This window comes from Podospora pseudopauciseta, chromosome 3, assembly GCF_035222475.1.
Source record: "Podospora pseudopauciseta strain CBS 411.78 chromosome 3, whole genome shotgun sequence".
In the NCBI taxonomy this organism is placed as follows: domain Eukaryota; kingdom Fungi; phylum Ascomycota; class Sordariomycetes; order Sordariales; family Podosporaceae; genus Podospora; species Podospora pseudopauciseta.
Window position 1 is genome coordinate 2,286,068 of NC_085893.1, and position 14,967 is coordinate 2,301,034.

Below are 14,967 nucleotides of genomic sequence, written 5' to 3' on the forward strand. Positions count from 1 at the left end.
AAAGCGAGAACTGAGGACGGCGAAGCTTGTTATTTTGGAGCAAGAAGAAGCAGCAGCAGCAGCAAGCAGTACAGAGCAGTAGCGGCAGCACCTCCACTGGACCTGCAGCAAGCTCTCGCAGCCAAAAGCAAGAAAACGCGACCCGGCAACGGGCTTGACAACGGGACCCCTGCATGGCACAGACCCCGACCCCACAATGCAGCCAATCACCAGCCTCCCTTGCCTTGGTTGTTCCAAATGAGCATCCTCCTCGAGCGTGACCTCAACCACCTTTTTACCACGCTGTATCACGAGCAACACGTGAAAAAGACGCGGTTACAAACACGGTCACGGTAGGGAGAGAAAGAGAGAGAGAGAGAGAGGAAGACGCGCATAAAAATTGATATTCAAACACTGTTCACATATCGCGATTCCCAAATTCCAAAAACAAAAAAAAAAATATCCGCTGGCCGATCCCAGGCCTCCCTGCATATAAGATGTATAAGTCCACACTCCCAGCCAAAAAAGAAAATCACAATCTGATCCTTTGCAACCAGCTTCAACTTTTTGTCGCCTCCCCAACCCACCCACCCACCCACAACAAAACCTCCCAGCAGTCGCTCTAAATGAAGAGTGCCAAAGGAAAACAGAGAAAATGAAGGTCGTACGTATATGTGTCGCGGCGTGCTATGTGCGTTCCAACAGGTATAAAGAAGCAACGGGAAGAAGAAAAAAAAAGAGTCAAAGGGAACGTAAAGAACGTCTGTGTCCCTCGAGCAGTCCAGTCCATGGCTCGTTGAAAGCCTGGGTTTCACATGCCCATCCCATATAGTCGCCCGTATATACACTAAAATCACAAAGAAGATGACCCGCCTGGGCAACAAAACTCCAAACACCTAGCCCAACAGTACGCATCAAACCATCAAGCCATCAAGCAAGGGGGGTATCTTGACTGCTACTCGGGACATTGGTCGGCCGGAACCGTAGTATAAAATCCAGCCGCTCTCGAATAGATCATGGGCCCAAGCCCGGCATCTGGATCCTCAGAGGAACCCTCGTCGCGGGCACCATCCTGGAACCGCCTAGGTTGGTCAGCAGTCTTGAAGGACTGGTCGTGGGCCCGCTTCGAGCCGGCGTACTGCGTTGTCATGATGCGGTCAACGGGGCCGGCAGCCGGCGCCGGGAAGTTGGGACGGGCGGCCTGAAGCGCCGTCGGACTCGGCAACGGGAGCTGGCTGGCGCCGGGAAGCGTGCTGGTTTGGGGTCCGTCGACCTGGATGGGCGGCAGGGACGGCATCTTGGGCGGCGGCATGCGGTGCGAGTTGTGCTGCGGGAAAGCCGGAACCAAGGGAGGGAGGGTGACGTGGCCAGAGGATGACCTGAAGCCCTGTGGTTGCGCGCTGTCGCGACGAGGAGCCGGGTTGAGAGGCGCATACGACGACTGCGAAGGCGTTCGCTCGCGCTGTCTGTACGAAGGGGGCGGTGGTGGAGGAGCAGCCTGGTACGAAGTCTGCGATGGGTACGGCGCCGCCTGGCTTGGTGGGTACACGGGTGAAGCGGGAACCGAGGGAGGTTGAGCAAAGTTTTGAGGTGGTGGCTGAGAAGGATACTGGCCGTTGGGGCCTCCGTTGAGGAACTGAAGGTGCCCTCCCTGGGAGCCTGGCTGTCCAGGAAATTGCGAAGGGTAGTCGGCCATCGATGGGCGGCGCTGCGAGTCGGCAGGGTAGGGAGCCCGTTCCGCGCTTCCGCTCATCGATCGGTTGCGGTTGAAGTCAGGCCGAGCATCGGCCACGGGCGTAGCGGTTCTTCGAGAACGTCTTCGTGCATACTCGTCATCGCCATTGTCATAGTCACCAGCACCCTTTCCATCACGCCGTCTCATCCTAACATCGCGGCGAATGCGGACACGGCAGCCTTGCTCGGCAACCATGCGGCTGAGAGCGGTGCTTTCAGCCAAACCAGGGAACTTCTTGGCGCTGTAGACGACGAAGTCCTGCGACTTGACCTCCATCCTGAAGTCAAAAGAGCCTCCCTGGGCCGGGCTGGAGCTCTGGCCCTCGGAGGCCGAGCTGTCGCTCTGCGGGTCCTTGTCCTTGTCCTCCTTGGTCTCCTCGTAGAGGCTGAACGTCAGTCTATAACGGCCCTCGTGCCTGACAGACAGATCAGGGAACAAGAAATAGCCGGCTTCGGTAGGACGGTCCAGATAAGCCATTCCAGACACGGGCATACCGGTCAAGACGGGCGGCGTGTTGGCTGCTGGGGTCTGAACGCGACCGTGGGCCATGACTCTGGCATGTTCGAGAGTGGCGTAGAGAAAGAAGTTGGCGTTGTACAGGAAAGTGATATCCTTATCCTGGGCCGCCTCCCAAGTATGGCCCTCATAGACGCGCAGCTCCACAACGGGAGGCGGGTCGACGGGACGACGGTCAGCCGATGCTATTGCCATGTTAGCAAACTGGCTGGATCACATACAAGAACGATCAAGGAGCCACACTCACACTTTGGGCCTGAACCGCATGCTCTTGCGCGCTCGGGTTGCTGGATGACCTTCAAGCAGTACCACAGGGTGCGTCCTCCCTTGGTTGCGCGGCTAATGATATGCGGAGGATTTGGCTCAGCGACTTCCAGGGCCGGCATGCCGTGAGAGGCTGATGGAACAACTTGTGCGCCCATTGTGTCCGATCTCTCGTCCAAATTCCTTTCCTTCAAAAATCCAACAAGACACACTTGTCGAGGCGACAAGCTAACAATATCAATCAAACAGACAGACCTCCCTCAAATGCCAAAAAAACAACTGTACAAGCGCACCGTATCAGCATCAACTCATGCGCGTCGCCAGATGGCCAAACTTTCAAGAAAAAATGCGCGAGTGACTGGCTGCAGCTGTCAGTCCAATGCTCATCGTACCTTTGTGGCTCCAGCAACAGATAAACAAGACTCGAACGGTCGTCAATCAATCAATCAATCAATCAATCAAACAGTTCGCAATCGATACCGAAATCCACACAAAAATCCTAATGCCGAATTGAATCAAATCAAACCGACAACCGCTTGCAGCATTAGATTCTGGGTGCGATGCGCCGATGGTGTGTTGCGAGAAAGCAGGAGTCGGGAGGGTGGTTGTTGAGTGGGCGAGATGGAGACGGAAGAAGGGGGTCGGCCAGAGGTTCCAGAAACCAGAGTGACGGTAAGCTGGAAAAGCACGGTCGGGTCCGATGTTTATTGGCCGGTCCACGACTGGTTCGTCTCAGCCAGAAAACAGACTGGTGCTGCCGCCGTCGGTCTAGAGAGTTGGCCGCGACGCTGGATCTCAAAGATGCTGTCGCTGTCGCTGTCGAGAGGGTGACAGGTTGACAGGTGACAGTCAAAAGTCAAACAGAGTGCAGGAAGGGGAAGACAGGCAAAGAGGAGAGAGCAGAGAAAAGAGGATCGGTTCGGCGGCCCTGGCCTGGAACGAAGGGGAGCGAGGCAGGGACAGGAAATGAAATGAGCGGGCGCAAATGTGACGGCTCGTGCATGGGAGGTTGCATCTGAAGTGGGTGCCGGTCTCTTCACACTGTGTGCTACCGCCCGTCTGGAGGGCTCCAGAGTTCAGCGAGTTTTCCCCAGCGGAGAGTCCTTCCCGACCCAGCGGGAGCGGGTGGCCAGGCCGCGGGGGGACACCGGGACTCGACACAGTGCGATGTGCATCATTCGAGACATGGGTTGGCCGCTCCCAAAGTTTCCCCTTTGGGTTTAATGCTGTGCTGCCGTTTCTCGGCCCCACGGACCACCTGCACCCGACCATCTGACCAATCCTTTTGGGGGTTGGGGATCCAGGGTTCAGGTTCTGCCGCAGCTTTACACGTACAGTGAGAAGCAACGGACATGATCTCCTCGAGTACCGCAAACGTTTCTTCTTTCCCAGATATTGTCACTTTTTTCCGCAAACCGGTAAGGTATCAATCAAGATTCAAAACGGGCCAAAACCGTGGATCAAAAACATGGTTGTGGTTCACGCCAACACCAACACCAACACTCGGGAAGGTAACGCCTGTCGCTGCCGCTGTCGCTGGGCGCTGTTACGGCTGCATTTCTCCTGCTGCTGCCGCCAGCCACAATTTCGCCAAAGGCGACCTCGGGCCCCATGGCACGTTTTGGCCAGGTGCCGTCCCTCCCTCGTCCCTTGTTGGGAGTCAACACACCCGGTTTGGGGGTGCTTTTGATGCCGAAGAACGGCCGGAATTCTGAGATATCGGTATTCAGCCTGTGATTCGAGAATGAATTGAGTTTCCTTGTCTTCTTTCAAGCTTCTTCAGCGACCGGGCTGTGCCATGCTGCAGGGAAACGTGGTGTGGAAAACAGGCCGGTTGCTAGCTCTTAGCTCGGAGATGCCAAGCCGCTATCCCTCGTTAGCACCAGATGGCGTGCAAAGCACCTTTGAACGACCCATGCCAAGCATCGTCCGTTTTGATCTCCGCCTTGACCATCATCAGTCTGCCAGTGACTGTGCCAGTCGCCAGGCAGTCACCAGTCCCACGGCAGAGGACACGTTGGACCGTGCAGGCCACCATCTTGTCGTCTTTGGGTCGTCCGCCATTGGTCAGTCGAAGTCTGAATGAGCGAGACAAGACAAAGACGAGAGAAGACAAGGGAAGACAAGACAAGAGAAGAAACGGCTCTTCCCGTGTTGGAATGTGCAAAGTAAAAAGAAAAACATTGGAATGCTCTCCCATCAAACAAAGAAACACCAACATTCCCAGCCAACCTCAGTTCTGGGATCCCCGAGATTCAAAACTCCCGGGCCCAGCGTTTTGGCTTTGTCTCTTGCTGACCCGCACACACCCGCTCCGCACTCAACCACCAGGCCGGTCCGCCGCCGTCTCCGCCTCTCTCCAGACCCCACGCCTCTCTCCAGTTTCTTTGGTCATCGTTTCGTGGCGTCGAGCCAACAAAGAATTGGACGGTTCCATGCCCATGCCCACGGTGCCTCTTTGACGTCTTACTCGTGCTTGTCAGGCTGTCGAGCCTGTACAGTAGTCTGATCGTCGATGACGAAGTCATTGCCAGTCAGTGGTTGCCAGGCAGACAGACAGACAGACAGACAGTCAACTATAGTGGCATTGCATCGGCCCAAAGCAACCAACCTGCTTCCCCGCGCACCCGCATTGACAGCTTTTAGCTGATCCTTTCTCTGCCTGCAGGTACGTAGGTACTATATTGAGAGAGAGAGAGAGAGAGAGAGATGTAGTATGTGCCCCTCCACCACGTCTTTTTTCTCGCTACACTAGAAATAAAACGGAAGAGGATGCATCCATATTACCTCCTCAATCCACTCCACACACCTGCGTACGCAACACACACTTTTCCAACTCGGTGGTTCTTGGGAGAAGAGCTGCCCTGCTAAACCATGAAACTGGTAACCTCACAACAATTGGATGGGCGTCCATGCTGAGCCACCGTCCGAGACCCGTCCACGCGGCCCGCACTACCATTTTTATCTATCTCATTGTTGCCACACGGCTACCTTCTTATCACGCTTGTCTTTTCAATAGTCATAATTCAGCCTGATGTGTGCGTGGTCCATCTCCTATCAAGCTTGCCCATTTGACATGTGTAGGTTCTTGTCTCGGGGCCGAAGTGATTAAGCCCCAGACTTTGGATTGCACTCGGCAGCCATAGAGGTTCTCATTTTTGGACCACTCCCTTACAGCAAGCGCCCTTTTTCAGTCCATTCTCACAAAAAAACGGGCCGCTATCCCTGGTACCGGTTTTTTGGTCTTGACAGTTGTTGACGTCTGGTGCTTGTTCGTTCTCGTCATTGTATCCATCTTTTGGGCATCCTCAAGTTCCACAAGGCTTACCACACCACAAAAAGGCACACGCCAACTTATTAAACCCAACTCCCCACCTTTTGGGGTCGACCATGAGCTGCTGCTGTGTATCATTGGCAAGTCGGGACGTTCGGGTGGTCTTGTGTGTAAAACAGGTCGGGTCTGGGTCGGTGACACTTGTGAAGCGTGAAAAAAAAAAAAAAAAAAAAAAAAAAAAAAAGGGGCCGCACTGTTTGTGCTGCAAGTGCATTCACACGCCATCCACGGAGTGGTGAAGGTTAAGTGGTGAGGGGGAGGTAGGCTGACTGGAGGGCTGATGGGGGCCTGAATGAGGCTTTACCTTTACGATAGGTAGACTAAGAGGTTATCCTCGTTTTTTTAGGATATGTTGCTGACTTGCTGGGTTACTGGTATGACCGTTACTTGGACTGAGCTCCTCAACGATGATCGATAGGCCTTTATTGTTATCCTTCCAAGCCTTGAGCTTGCGTCGCAATTTCCATCATCTTGTCCACAGCGAGGGTAGGCACGAGCGGCACAAATCCCCTCAGCACGTTGCTTCCTTCCCGCTGGAATCGATTGGCTCCTGCCTGCAACCCAATGGCGGGAAAGCTATTGTAGGTGGAAGGCATACCTGAGACCGCCCCTTCCAGCTTGAAGATACCTAGAGAATTTCACCATTCTGCCACCCATAATTTCAACCGCGGCGAAACCATCACTCATGGCTTCCGGTATCTACCAGTATCTGCCTCTTGCGGCGCCCACCAGTATACGTCTTCTGTGCTTGCTCCCAGCCGAGGACCCGACGTCTCCGATTCACTGCCGAGTCCTTGACTACAATCTCTCGATCCCTGGCGGAACACACTTGTACGAAGCTCTGTCTTACGCCTGGGGGCAAGGGGGCGAATAACCAGCACCACGTTGTCATTGACGGGAAGGAGCTTGCTGTGACACCAAACCTCCATGCCGCCCTGCTGCGCCTTTGAAATGCACAGCTACAGCGCATTCTCTGGATTGATGCCATCTGCATCAACCAGCGGGATATCCCCGAGAAAACGAAGCAAATTCAACTCATGGCCCAGATCTACAGCAAGGCGGCACGGGTTATAGTCTGGCTCGGTGAAGCAGATGACGGTGGGGACAAAGCACTCGAGCAGCTCCGTCAGCTTTTGCATCCGATGATACAAAGGATGGTGATACACCCAACCGAGAGGTCCTTTCATTGCTTCGGCGGTCGTGGTTCAGGCGCATTTAGGTAGGTGAACAATGGACTCTTCGGGCATCATATCCAGGCACGTGTGTCACTAACGGTTCTCTCTTACCAACAAATTAGATTCTGCAGGAGGTCGCGGCCGCACGAAGTATCATCATCAAATGCGGATCAGTTGAGATTGATGGCCATGCTTTCGCCCTCGCTCTCGACTCCAAGCTGCCGCCTCGCATCTGCCATACCTTGCCCCCATTGCACAGTCTTATACAGTCGTTGACGCACCTCATGAAAGGGGCAGCATTTCGTCAAAAAACCGTCGGTGAGGGCGCCTTTCCGTCACTCCAGGGCCGTCCCATCGGCGAGTTAGTGGATATGTATCACAACCGCGAAGCCACCGTCCTTCATGACAAATTATTCGCGCTGTATGGGATGGCAATTCAAAGCTTCACACCGGATTACAGTATTTCATGGTACGAGGTGTTGCGCTAACTCTCTCGACGCATACTGGGTAGTACTCAGCTGATCAGGACATGGAAAAATTACAGAAATGGCCGTGATCAGGGGGAAAGGGACTCTTTCGGGCAGGGTAGCGGAGGTGAACCAAGTCGCGCAGGGTGGGCGGCAAAACGTGGTCATTGACTACACGCTGGCCGATTATGGGCGGTCGCCTGAAGGGCCTAGTGAGGCGACGTCCCTCCCGCCATCAGCAAACGCTGTCCGGCCGGGCGATATTGTGTGCAAGCTGAAGAATGCCGGGAGCCCGATGATCATTCGACCACCCGTGGATTACTTCTCAGTTGCCATGATCATGGTTTCTCTTAAACAACCATTACCCAATGAGAAGCCGGCTGTTTGGATGACAAAGAGCTTTCTTCTTGTTTGGGACTGGACACATGGCGCATCAGGCCCCGATGCCAAGTTCGACGTTCTGGTTGCGCGTCGTGATCTTGATCACGGGCTCGATGACCGGTTGAGGAGGGGGTTTGACATGGCTTCCGTATTCCTGGAGAAGCCAGCAACACTGGCAAGACCCGTAGATTCTCCCAATCATTCGAAGATACAGGGGCTCCTTAGCGACGGGGTTAAGCTAGCTGAGAAAGAGTACGGGCGCAACGACCGGAAGACAGTGAACGTAAAGATCAGGACTGCTCTGTATGACTGGGACGTGAGGAAGTTGAGGGAGGTCAGAGCAAAGCTTCGACGACTCATGGAAAAGAGGCTGCGCGTTGAAGGCCTCTGCCCCAACCTGATGACGGACTGTGAAAGCTTGACCAAGCTGTATAGGAGAGAACTTGAAGTGATTGAGGTGAAACACCAAAGGGGGGACCAGGAAAACCATCACGCTTGTTCGTTGGAGGAGGATGGTTTGGTACACCAAATCATGTTCTGCGAATTGGCAAGGAGCCCAAAAAAGCACCAGAACCGCGTTTCACAATCTTTCGGCCCACGTATTCCGGATATCAACGATTTCCTTGAAGACTACCGAGCCATCCGAGGCCTCATGGACATCATACTCACGATAAAGGGTGACGGACTCGAAATAAAGATGCATTTGATGAATAGAGTGACGTGCCATCCTCTAGGGGGCGATATGATGTGGTATATATACTCTTGTGGGTTAGAGACACGTTTTCCCGAGCCCGACAAAGCCTTGCTGCTTAGAGCAGCGGCGTGCGAGGGGCAAGGGGATCTCATGTTGGGAAGCAATCTCGGAAGGACACAATGCCGTAAGACTGAAACTTGGCGATCTGGACGACCTGCTTCTGGCGGGTGCCAACAATAAAATAGTGGGAGCACAGTCGTAGGAATGTTGCTCAGTCGTTTCGTGCTGGGCTGGAAGTTTACGGTTACAAAGGAAGTGGTGATATCAGCTGCTAGCAATGTCAAGCATGGGGAGCTAATATTACGGCAGCTTCTGGATCACGGTAATGTCGACACATTTAATGTTACTGGCGAGACCCTTAGAGCAGTGACCAAGATGGGGAAGCATGGGCAAGCTATTATGGATTTGCTTCTCGAATTTGATAGTGAACTGGAAGAGCTCAAGAAAAGCAGGTGGCGGCTTTGGCTCGGACGGAGCCGGCATTGACTGCCGAACGCGGAAGGCTTTCGCATGAGGAGTTTCCTGAAGTCTTGATGTGCATCGCTCTCTTTGGTCTGGGTACATGATGCACCGATACTGTAGCTCTCCTGGTGATCATTCTCCCTTTCTTCGTCCCTGACAGCAATTCTCACCGACGAGGGTACGCTGGAGCGGCCAGCTGGGAAGATGCAGGTTCTTATAAACTATTGGGTCCCCCAGGAGACGCAAATGGATACTCTTAGAGAGAACCTTTACGGAGCCCCCTATTTGGCTTACCAGCGCCCTCCTCCATACGTATTTATTTACCCTGCCTTTAATATAATAAAACGCCTTTAAATTATCTTTTAAGGCCCTTGAAGTATATTTTAAGCCCTTTAGCTATCTTTTAAAGCCTTTTAATCATCTTTGACGGCCTCTTAACTATCTTTTCACGTCTTTGAACTTTCTTTTGAAGCTTATTAAATATCCTTTAACCCTTAATAATCATCCTTCAAAATGTAGTTAAATTCTTCAGTAAAGGGGGGGGGGGTGTTGGTAAGATAAATAGGGGGCTCCGTAAAGGTTCTCTCAACATGATACTCTTATCACCGTAGAATTACAAGCAGCAGAGCTCCAGTGTGCTCCCGTTCCCCCCTCCCCCTCCTCTTGATAACTTACCTATGTAGCACAGGAGGACACACCCGAAGCATTTTTTCTTCTCCACCTTATGACACACACACCCGAACAACACAAGAGACACAAGCCTACTCCGGCGCCGGAGACTCGGGCGTTCCACATGCACACTTACACAGAGAAGCTTGACGCGTACCATTTGAGTTCCCTACCCATCCCTGCTCCATGGGCAGCGGCACACAAACAACCCCTGTACACCCCATGGGAAAGAAAAGAAAATCTGATATATTTCCCACCGGTCAGTCTTTGACGAGGTACACCAAGCCATTCATGTCTGTGATTTTGTTTTGGTATATACGAACTCTACTCTTGGCTCACTTTGCTTTGTACCCTGCCCTCAGACCCTATCACCCTATCACCCTATGTAACCCGTCCCGTCGGTATATGCTTTGCATATTTGTACAACGGTAAATGGCGTGTTTTTTTTCTTCTTTTTTTTTTTTTTTTTTTTTTTTTTTTTTGAGATGGTGGTGGTTTCCTGTGCTGGAGATGATGTTTCAGACAGAATACTTACATGCTGTGTCTACCCGAGTCTTGGGATTGGGAGGGTGTTCTATCGGCCTTACACTCTGGTTTGGAGAGAATGGACAGGCGCCTGGCCGGACAGGGGGGAAATTCCACGTGAGTGACCGCGGATGTTTTTCTGCCTTGCTGTTTCTTTCCCGGTCCGTCAACCGGGCAAATGTTTGTTTCATCTTTTCCATCCCGTCTGTCTCTTTCCCCCTGATGAGCCAGGCCTGTCCTTGTCTCCATGTGTCTCCCCCTGCCCGGTATCTGAGTTGTCTCTTTCTCTCTCTCCTCTATCAAACCCGGGCACTTTCTGCACGAGGGTTGATTTAGCTATTGCTTGTTTTTAACCCTTCAGTTATAGATAATTTTTTTTTTCTTTTTTTCCCATCATCGATAAAATCCCAAACTGAGCGATAACCCCCACAGTGCGAGAATATTTCTTTGTCTTCGCTACTCTACACCCTCCCAACCCCCAACCCCCAACCCCCCCAACCGAATATATGTCTGGCGGGAAGTTGATCCTTTGTGCGATAATTCTATCCCTATACCTCCCCCAAAGGAAGTCCCACCCGACACTGTGACTCCTCACCGCCTTGACCTTTTCCCCCTCCCGTCCTTTGACACCCTATATCGTGGCGTTTCACCTACCCCATGCCCGCGGTTTCCATGGCGCGGAAGTGGCAACCAACAAAGAAAATGGCAAGTTCCGTAAGCCTCGAGACTGTTGGAAAGTGGGAGCATACTTGAAAAGGGTGGCGTGAGAGTGGCTTGGGGATAGGTGACGGGTTCGGTGGGATCTAGGGAGTGGCTTTAGAGGAAGACAAAAAGTGATGGTTTGGGGGTGTCGTGTGGGGGATGGGAGGGGATCATACTCGTTATAGGGAAAATAAAGACGACGGAGAATGCTTTGTAGCCGAGAGGGACATGTGAGATCGGTTATCTGCGAACAGAAACTTAAGGTTTAGGTAGGGGCCCTGGGAGCCTCGAAAAGGTTTACGATTTACCGCTAGGGGTGAGATCTGGGACGGATGGTCTTCTTTCGGGGATCTCATCTCGATCGTAGGGAGCGGATCGAGTATGTGAAAGATGACTGAGAAAAAAGGGGAAGTAGAAAGAGCAATGGGTTGTTTTGTAGACGGTTAATATGGACATGTGAAGTCGATATAAGGCCTTGACCATAGTACGTGGCGTCTCACTAAACATAAAACAATTTTGTGAATCTCATCTATTTCCTCCTGGCCCCCTTAAATAAACAACAGTAATCCTCGCCCAGTAAACAAACCCTCCTTCCATTTTCTTCGTTAAAAACCCGACCATCAAGCCTTATGTACAGAACAGAACTCAAGTACGTAAATACGTTTGTCGGGGCAAAAGAGCAAATTTACCCCCACCTTAACCATCCTAATGCCGCATGTCATGAGAAAGAAACAATACGCTGAACCCCCCCCTTCCCCCCATTCTAACCCCCTTCCCCTTCGAGAATCCTGTCCCTCAACAACAAAAATCACCTCATCAACCTCTTAATGCCCCCTAACCTCCTCCTCCCCCTCCCCCCCCTCCTCCTCCTCCTCCTTCATCTTCCTCTTATTGTTACTATTCCCCAACATCACCATTGTCCCCTGCCCCTGCCCTCCCCCTCCCCACCAGTATTAACCTCATCCCAACAAGTCCCATGAAACACCCTCCTCCCCTGCCCAGATCCAACAACAACCGCATCCATCCAAACCCAATCCTGCACCTCCTCCAGATACCTACTCTGGAATTTCTCCTGGCAGATCGGGCAGACCTTGTTCGTCCCCGTCCCCGTCCCATCCCCCTCATCAGGCGCGGTGATCCACCTCTTCTTCTTCTCGTTCTTCTTCCTCCTCCCCCCTTTTACCGCAGCAGACCAATCATTATCATCACTCTCGCTCCCATCCCCGTCTCCTGACCCGCCCCCGCCGCTGGGGGCGTTATAATCCACATCCGGCTCCTCGTGACTCTGAATCCAATCAAGCTCGCTCACAAACTGCGACCGGTGCTGACCCCTTTGCTCAGCCTCAGCAACACGCTGATGAACACGAAAGTGCCAGTCCATGTGCTGCGTCTTCTTCTTTCTGCCCTCTTCCGTGGTGGGGAAGCGGCGGCCGCACTGGGAGCAGGGGGGGCCGAGGTGATCGAGGAGATAAGGCAACAGATGCAGGCGGGGGAATTTGAGAGAGGCAGGGGTGAGAGTTATGATGTTCGGATCCGGGGGTGGGAGAGATGGGATGGCGGGTGGTGGTGTAGGTACGCCGGGGGTGCCGCCGAGAAGGCCGGACTGCCGTAGCATAGCCAATAAAGCCGATGGGTTCTGTGTCAACGGGTTGGCTGCCGCAGCGGGCGGTTGTTGTTGAGCAACTGGTGGTGCTGGTGGTGGTTGAAATGGAGCTGCTTGTTGCGGTGGTGATCGCAGCGCGGCCAAAGCAGGTGGTACAGCCGCCGCCGGCGGAACCGGCGCAGTAGATGACTGTTGAGGGGTGGCAGGTTTCTTGGCCGCCAAAAGCGCAGCCAGAGCGCCCTGGCCAAGAATCGCATCGAGAGATAGTGTTCCCGGAGCGGCACCTCCTGCGGTGGTTGCCGGACGGACTGGTGGTGGTGGTGCCGCTGCCACGGGCACGGGAGCAACATTTGATGCCGGACGTCCCAGAGCCGCCGCTAGTACCGCTGGTAATTGGGGCAGTACAGAAGGTGGAGGAGCAGCGGCAACAACTGGGGGAGGTGCAAACTGTTGAGTTACAACAGGAGGTGTTGGGGTGTGCGAGTTGTATGGTGGTGGCAGAGCAGGAGGATATGATGGCGGTGGCTGCGCCTGGGCAGCGCGCATGTTTACAGCAAGTTTAGCAACTTGATCGCTTATGATCATCAACTGCTCCTGAGGCAGGTTTTGGCTCTGGACTACTTTTTGCAAATCCAGCAAAGCCTTCAGTCTGTTTTGTTTACTAGCATCATGCATGTTCTGGGCAAAACCCGCCCTGTCCAGCTCGATCAACTGCTGGATATCATCTTTCAACTTGTCTATGTTTATTCCTGGAGCTGGAGGAACACCATAGGGACCTTGGTTGGGAGGTGGCTGGTAGTGAGCATATGGCCCGGCTGATGGAGCAGGCTGCGGTGGCGTAGCACGGTTAGGGACGCCATTGGGTGTCTGTAGACATGTATTAGCAACATGAACGGCATGAATGAGAGCTACACTAGCACTTACGTTCCCGGAGCGCATGGGATAGGCCTGTTCTCCAGGCGGCGGGTACTGTCCATTAGGTGGTCCCTGATATGGCGGCTGTCCATGTGGTGGTGGTGGTGGTGGTGGTTGGTAAGCTCTGCCCATAGGAGGTGTCGGCGTATCTCTGGCAGGCGGGCCGGCCGGACGCCCTCGCATGAGATGGGTCTGGAATTTGGCTTGCTCCATGTAGGCATTGCGGGCAGCCAGTAGAGCGTTCTCAATGGGTCGGACCAATTCAAGTGGGAAGACCGGTTTCTTGGAGATGGACCCGGCTACAGGTTCCTTCCATGTCTTCAGCATTTCGTCCATCTTTCTCCGTGTCGCGTTATCGACTTTGGTGTAGGAACCCATGAAGATTTGATAGAGCTTGGGGCCGAAATATAGGGCGTAGGGAGTCGGAACATTCTTCACGATCGAGTCCAGGACGTAGAGGGCGGGTAGGGTTTTGGAGGCGGGTGCCTATCGTGATGTTAGCATTTCTGATTATCAAGGATCAGAAGGACAATCTGCAAGTCACGACGTTACCTCTTTGATGTGATTTGTGAGGACCTCTGAAATGGCCAGACCATGGTCGGCGTTCTCTCGGGCGATGTTGGTCAATGTGACGATTTCAAAGCGAGCATTGGTGGTCAAGTCCTGGAGCGCCTCACGGAAATCGGCCGCCACTTCATCGCCGTGGTCTTCCATGATGGGTGTGAAACGTGTGAAGGGGCAATCAACAAGTCAATCCAGTGATGCTCAACAAGTAGTAGAGATATCGCTGTTCTGCTGCAATGGATTGCTTGGAGAGAAGATGATGATGACTAGTAGAGGAGAGCAGGAAATAATATCGCTCCGTTCCCCAGCTACCCTGCAGGCCTCACGCGCGATGCTCCTCCGCAAATTCTCCCCTGCAATCACAAGCCAAATCCCATCCGCAGATTTGCCTACTATATCAACTGAAATGGAAAGAAAAAGATTCAGAGGAAACTCTGATGGCCGGCGGAGCTGGTTAGATGGAAGATCTGAAGTCGCGACTCGATGGATGCTAGAATGTGGTGGATGGAATCAGCAACTGTTGGTTGTGGTTGATTGGCGGTCTGCCGCGGATCGGTCGAATCTCAAAATGGCTGACGAGCGAGAAATTTTCCGCTTGAATTCGCCGCTAGAAGTTATTCACTCTGTCAGTGAGCCGCCGGCTGCTTCTGCTTTGTTGTGATTTGAGCAGAAACTGCAAAGTCGCAAGTTGTGTTCATGGTTGGGGAAAAGCTTGGAGTCGGTCGCTTTGCCTTTTGTTGTGGGGCGCTGGTGCTGTGGAATTGGTCAGGAAGCCCAGTCCACAAAGTGTGATAAGCTGATACGCACGGGCCATCCAGCTGGGTCGGTGGGTCCAAGAACATGAGGGTATCACGAGCACATGAGATTCACAAAATACAAGTGCTTGGTTAGGGCCTGGAACCTCTATACGTTCTTTCCTGCT

At 53.1% G+C, this 14,967-nt stretch overlaps 4 protein-coding genes across 4 annotated transcripts; 2 read left to right on the top strand and 2 right to left on the bottom strand.

Annotated features, from left to right (window-relative positions):
• Positions 1-305: 305 nt before the first annotated feature.
• On the bottom strand, positions 306-3,559 carry QC763_306550 (uncharacterized protein). The gene is made up of 3 exons (XM_062911099.1): positions 2,918-3,559; positions 2,478-2,827; positions 306-2,415 (listed from the first exon to the last, which is right to left on the bottom strand). Exons 2-3 carry the CDS (start codon positions 2,650-2,652, stop codon positions 935-937), a joined length of 1,656 nt encoding a protein of 551 aa, XP_062767104.1. The 5' UTR covers positions 2,653-2,827; positions 2,918-3,559; the 3' UTR covers positions 306-934.
• Positions 3,560-6,513: 2,954 nt separating this feature from the next.
• On the top strand, positions 6,514-7,491 carry QC763_0054280 (uncharacterized protein; the record flags this gene model as incomplete). The annotated part of the gene is made up of 4 exons (XM_062905795.1): positions 6,514-6,523; positions 6,561-6,739; positions 6,788-7,047; positions 7,155-7,491. 4 exons carry the CDS (start codon positions 6,514-6,516, stop codon positions 7,489-7,491), a joined length of 786 nt encoding a protein of 261 aa, XP_062767105.1.
• A 58-nt stretch (positions 7,492-7,549) lies between these two features.
• QC763_0054290 (uncharacterized protein) lies at positions 7,550-8,232 on the top strand (the record flags this gene model as incomplete). Its single annotated transcript, XM_062905796.1, is given in 2 exon segments — positions 7,550-8,185; positions 8,191-8,232. Coding segments are annotated over 2 exon segments (678 nt in total).
• A 3,641-nt stretch (positions 8,233-11,873) lies between these two features.
• PCF11 (mRNA 3' end processing factor) lies at positions 11,874-14,781 on the bottom strand (the record flags this gene model as incomplete). The annotated part of the gene is made up of 3 exons (XM_062911100.1): positions 14,034-14,781; positions 13,491-13,967; positions 11,874-13,433 (listed from the first exon to the last, which is right to left on the bottom strand). The coding sequence occupies exons 1-3, from the start codon at positions 14,193-14,195 to the stop codon at positions 11,874-11,876; spliced, it is 2,199 nt and encodes a 732-aa protein (XP_062767107.1). The 5' UTR covers positions 14,196-14,781.
• Between the last annotated feature and the right edge of the window lie 186 nt (positions 14,782-14,967).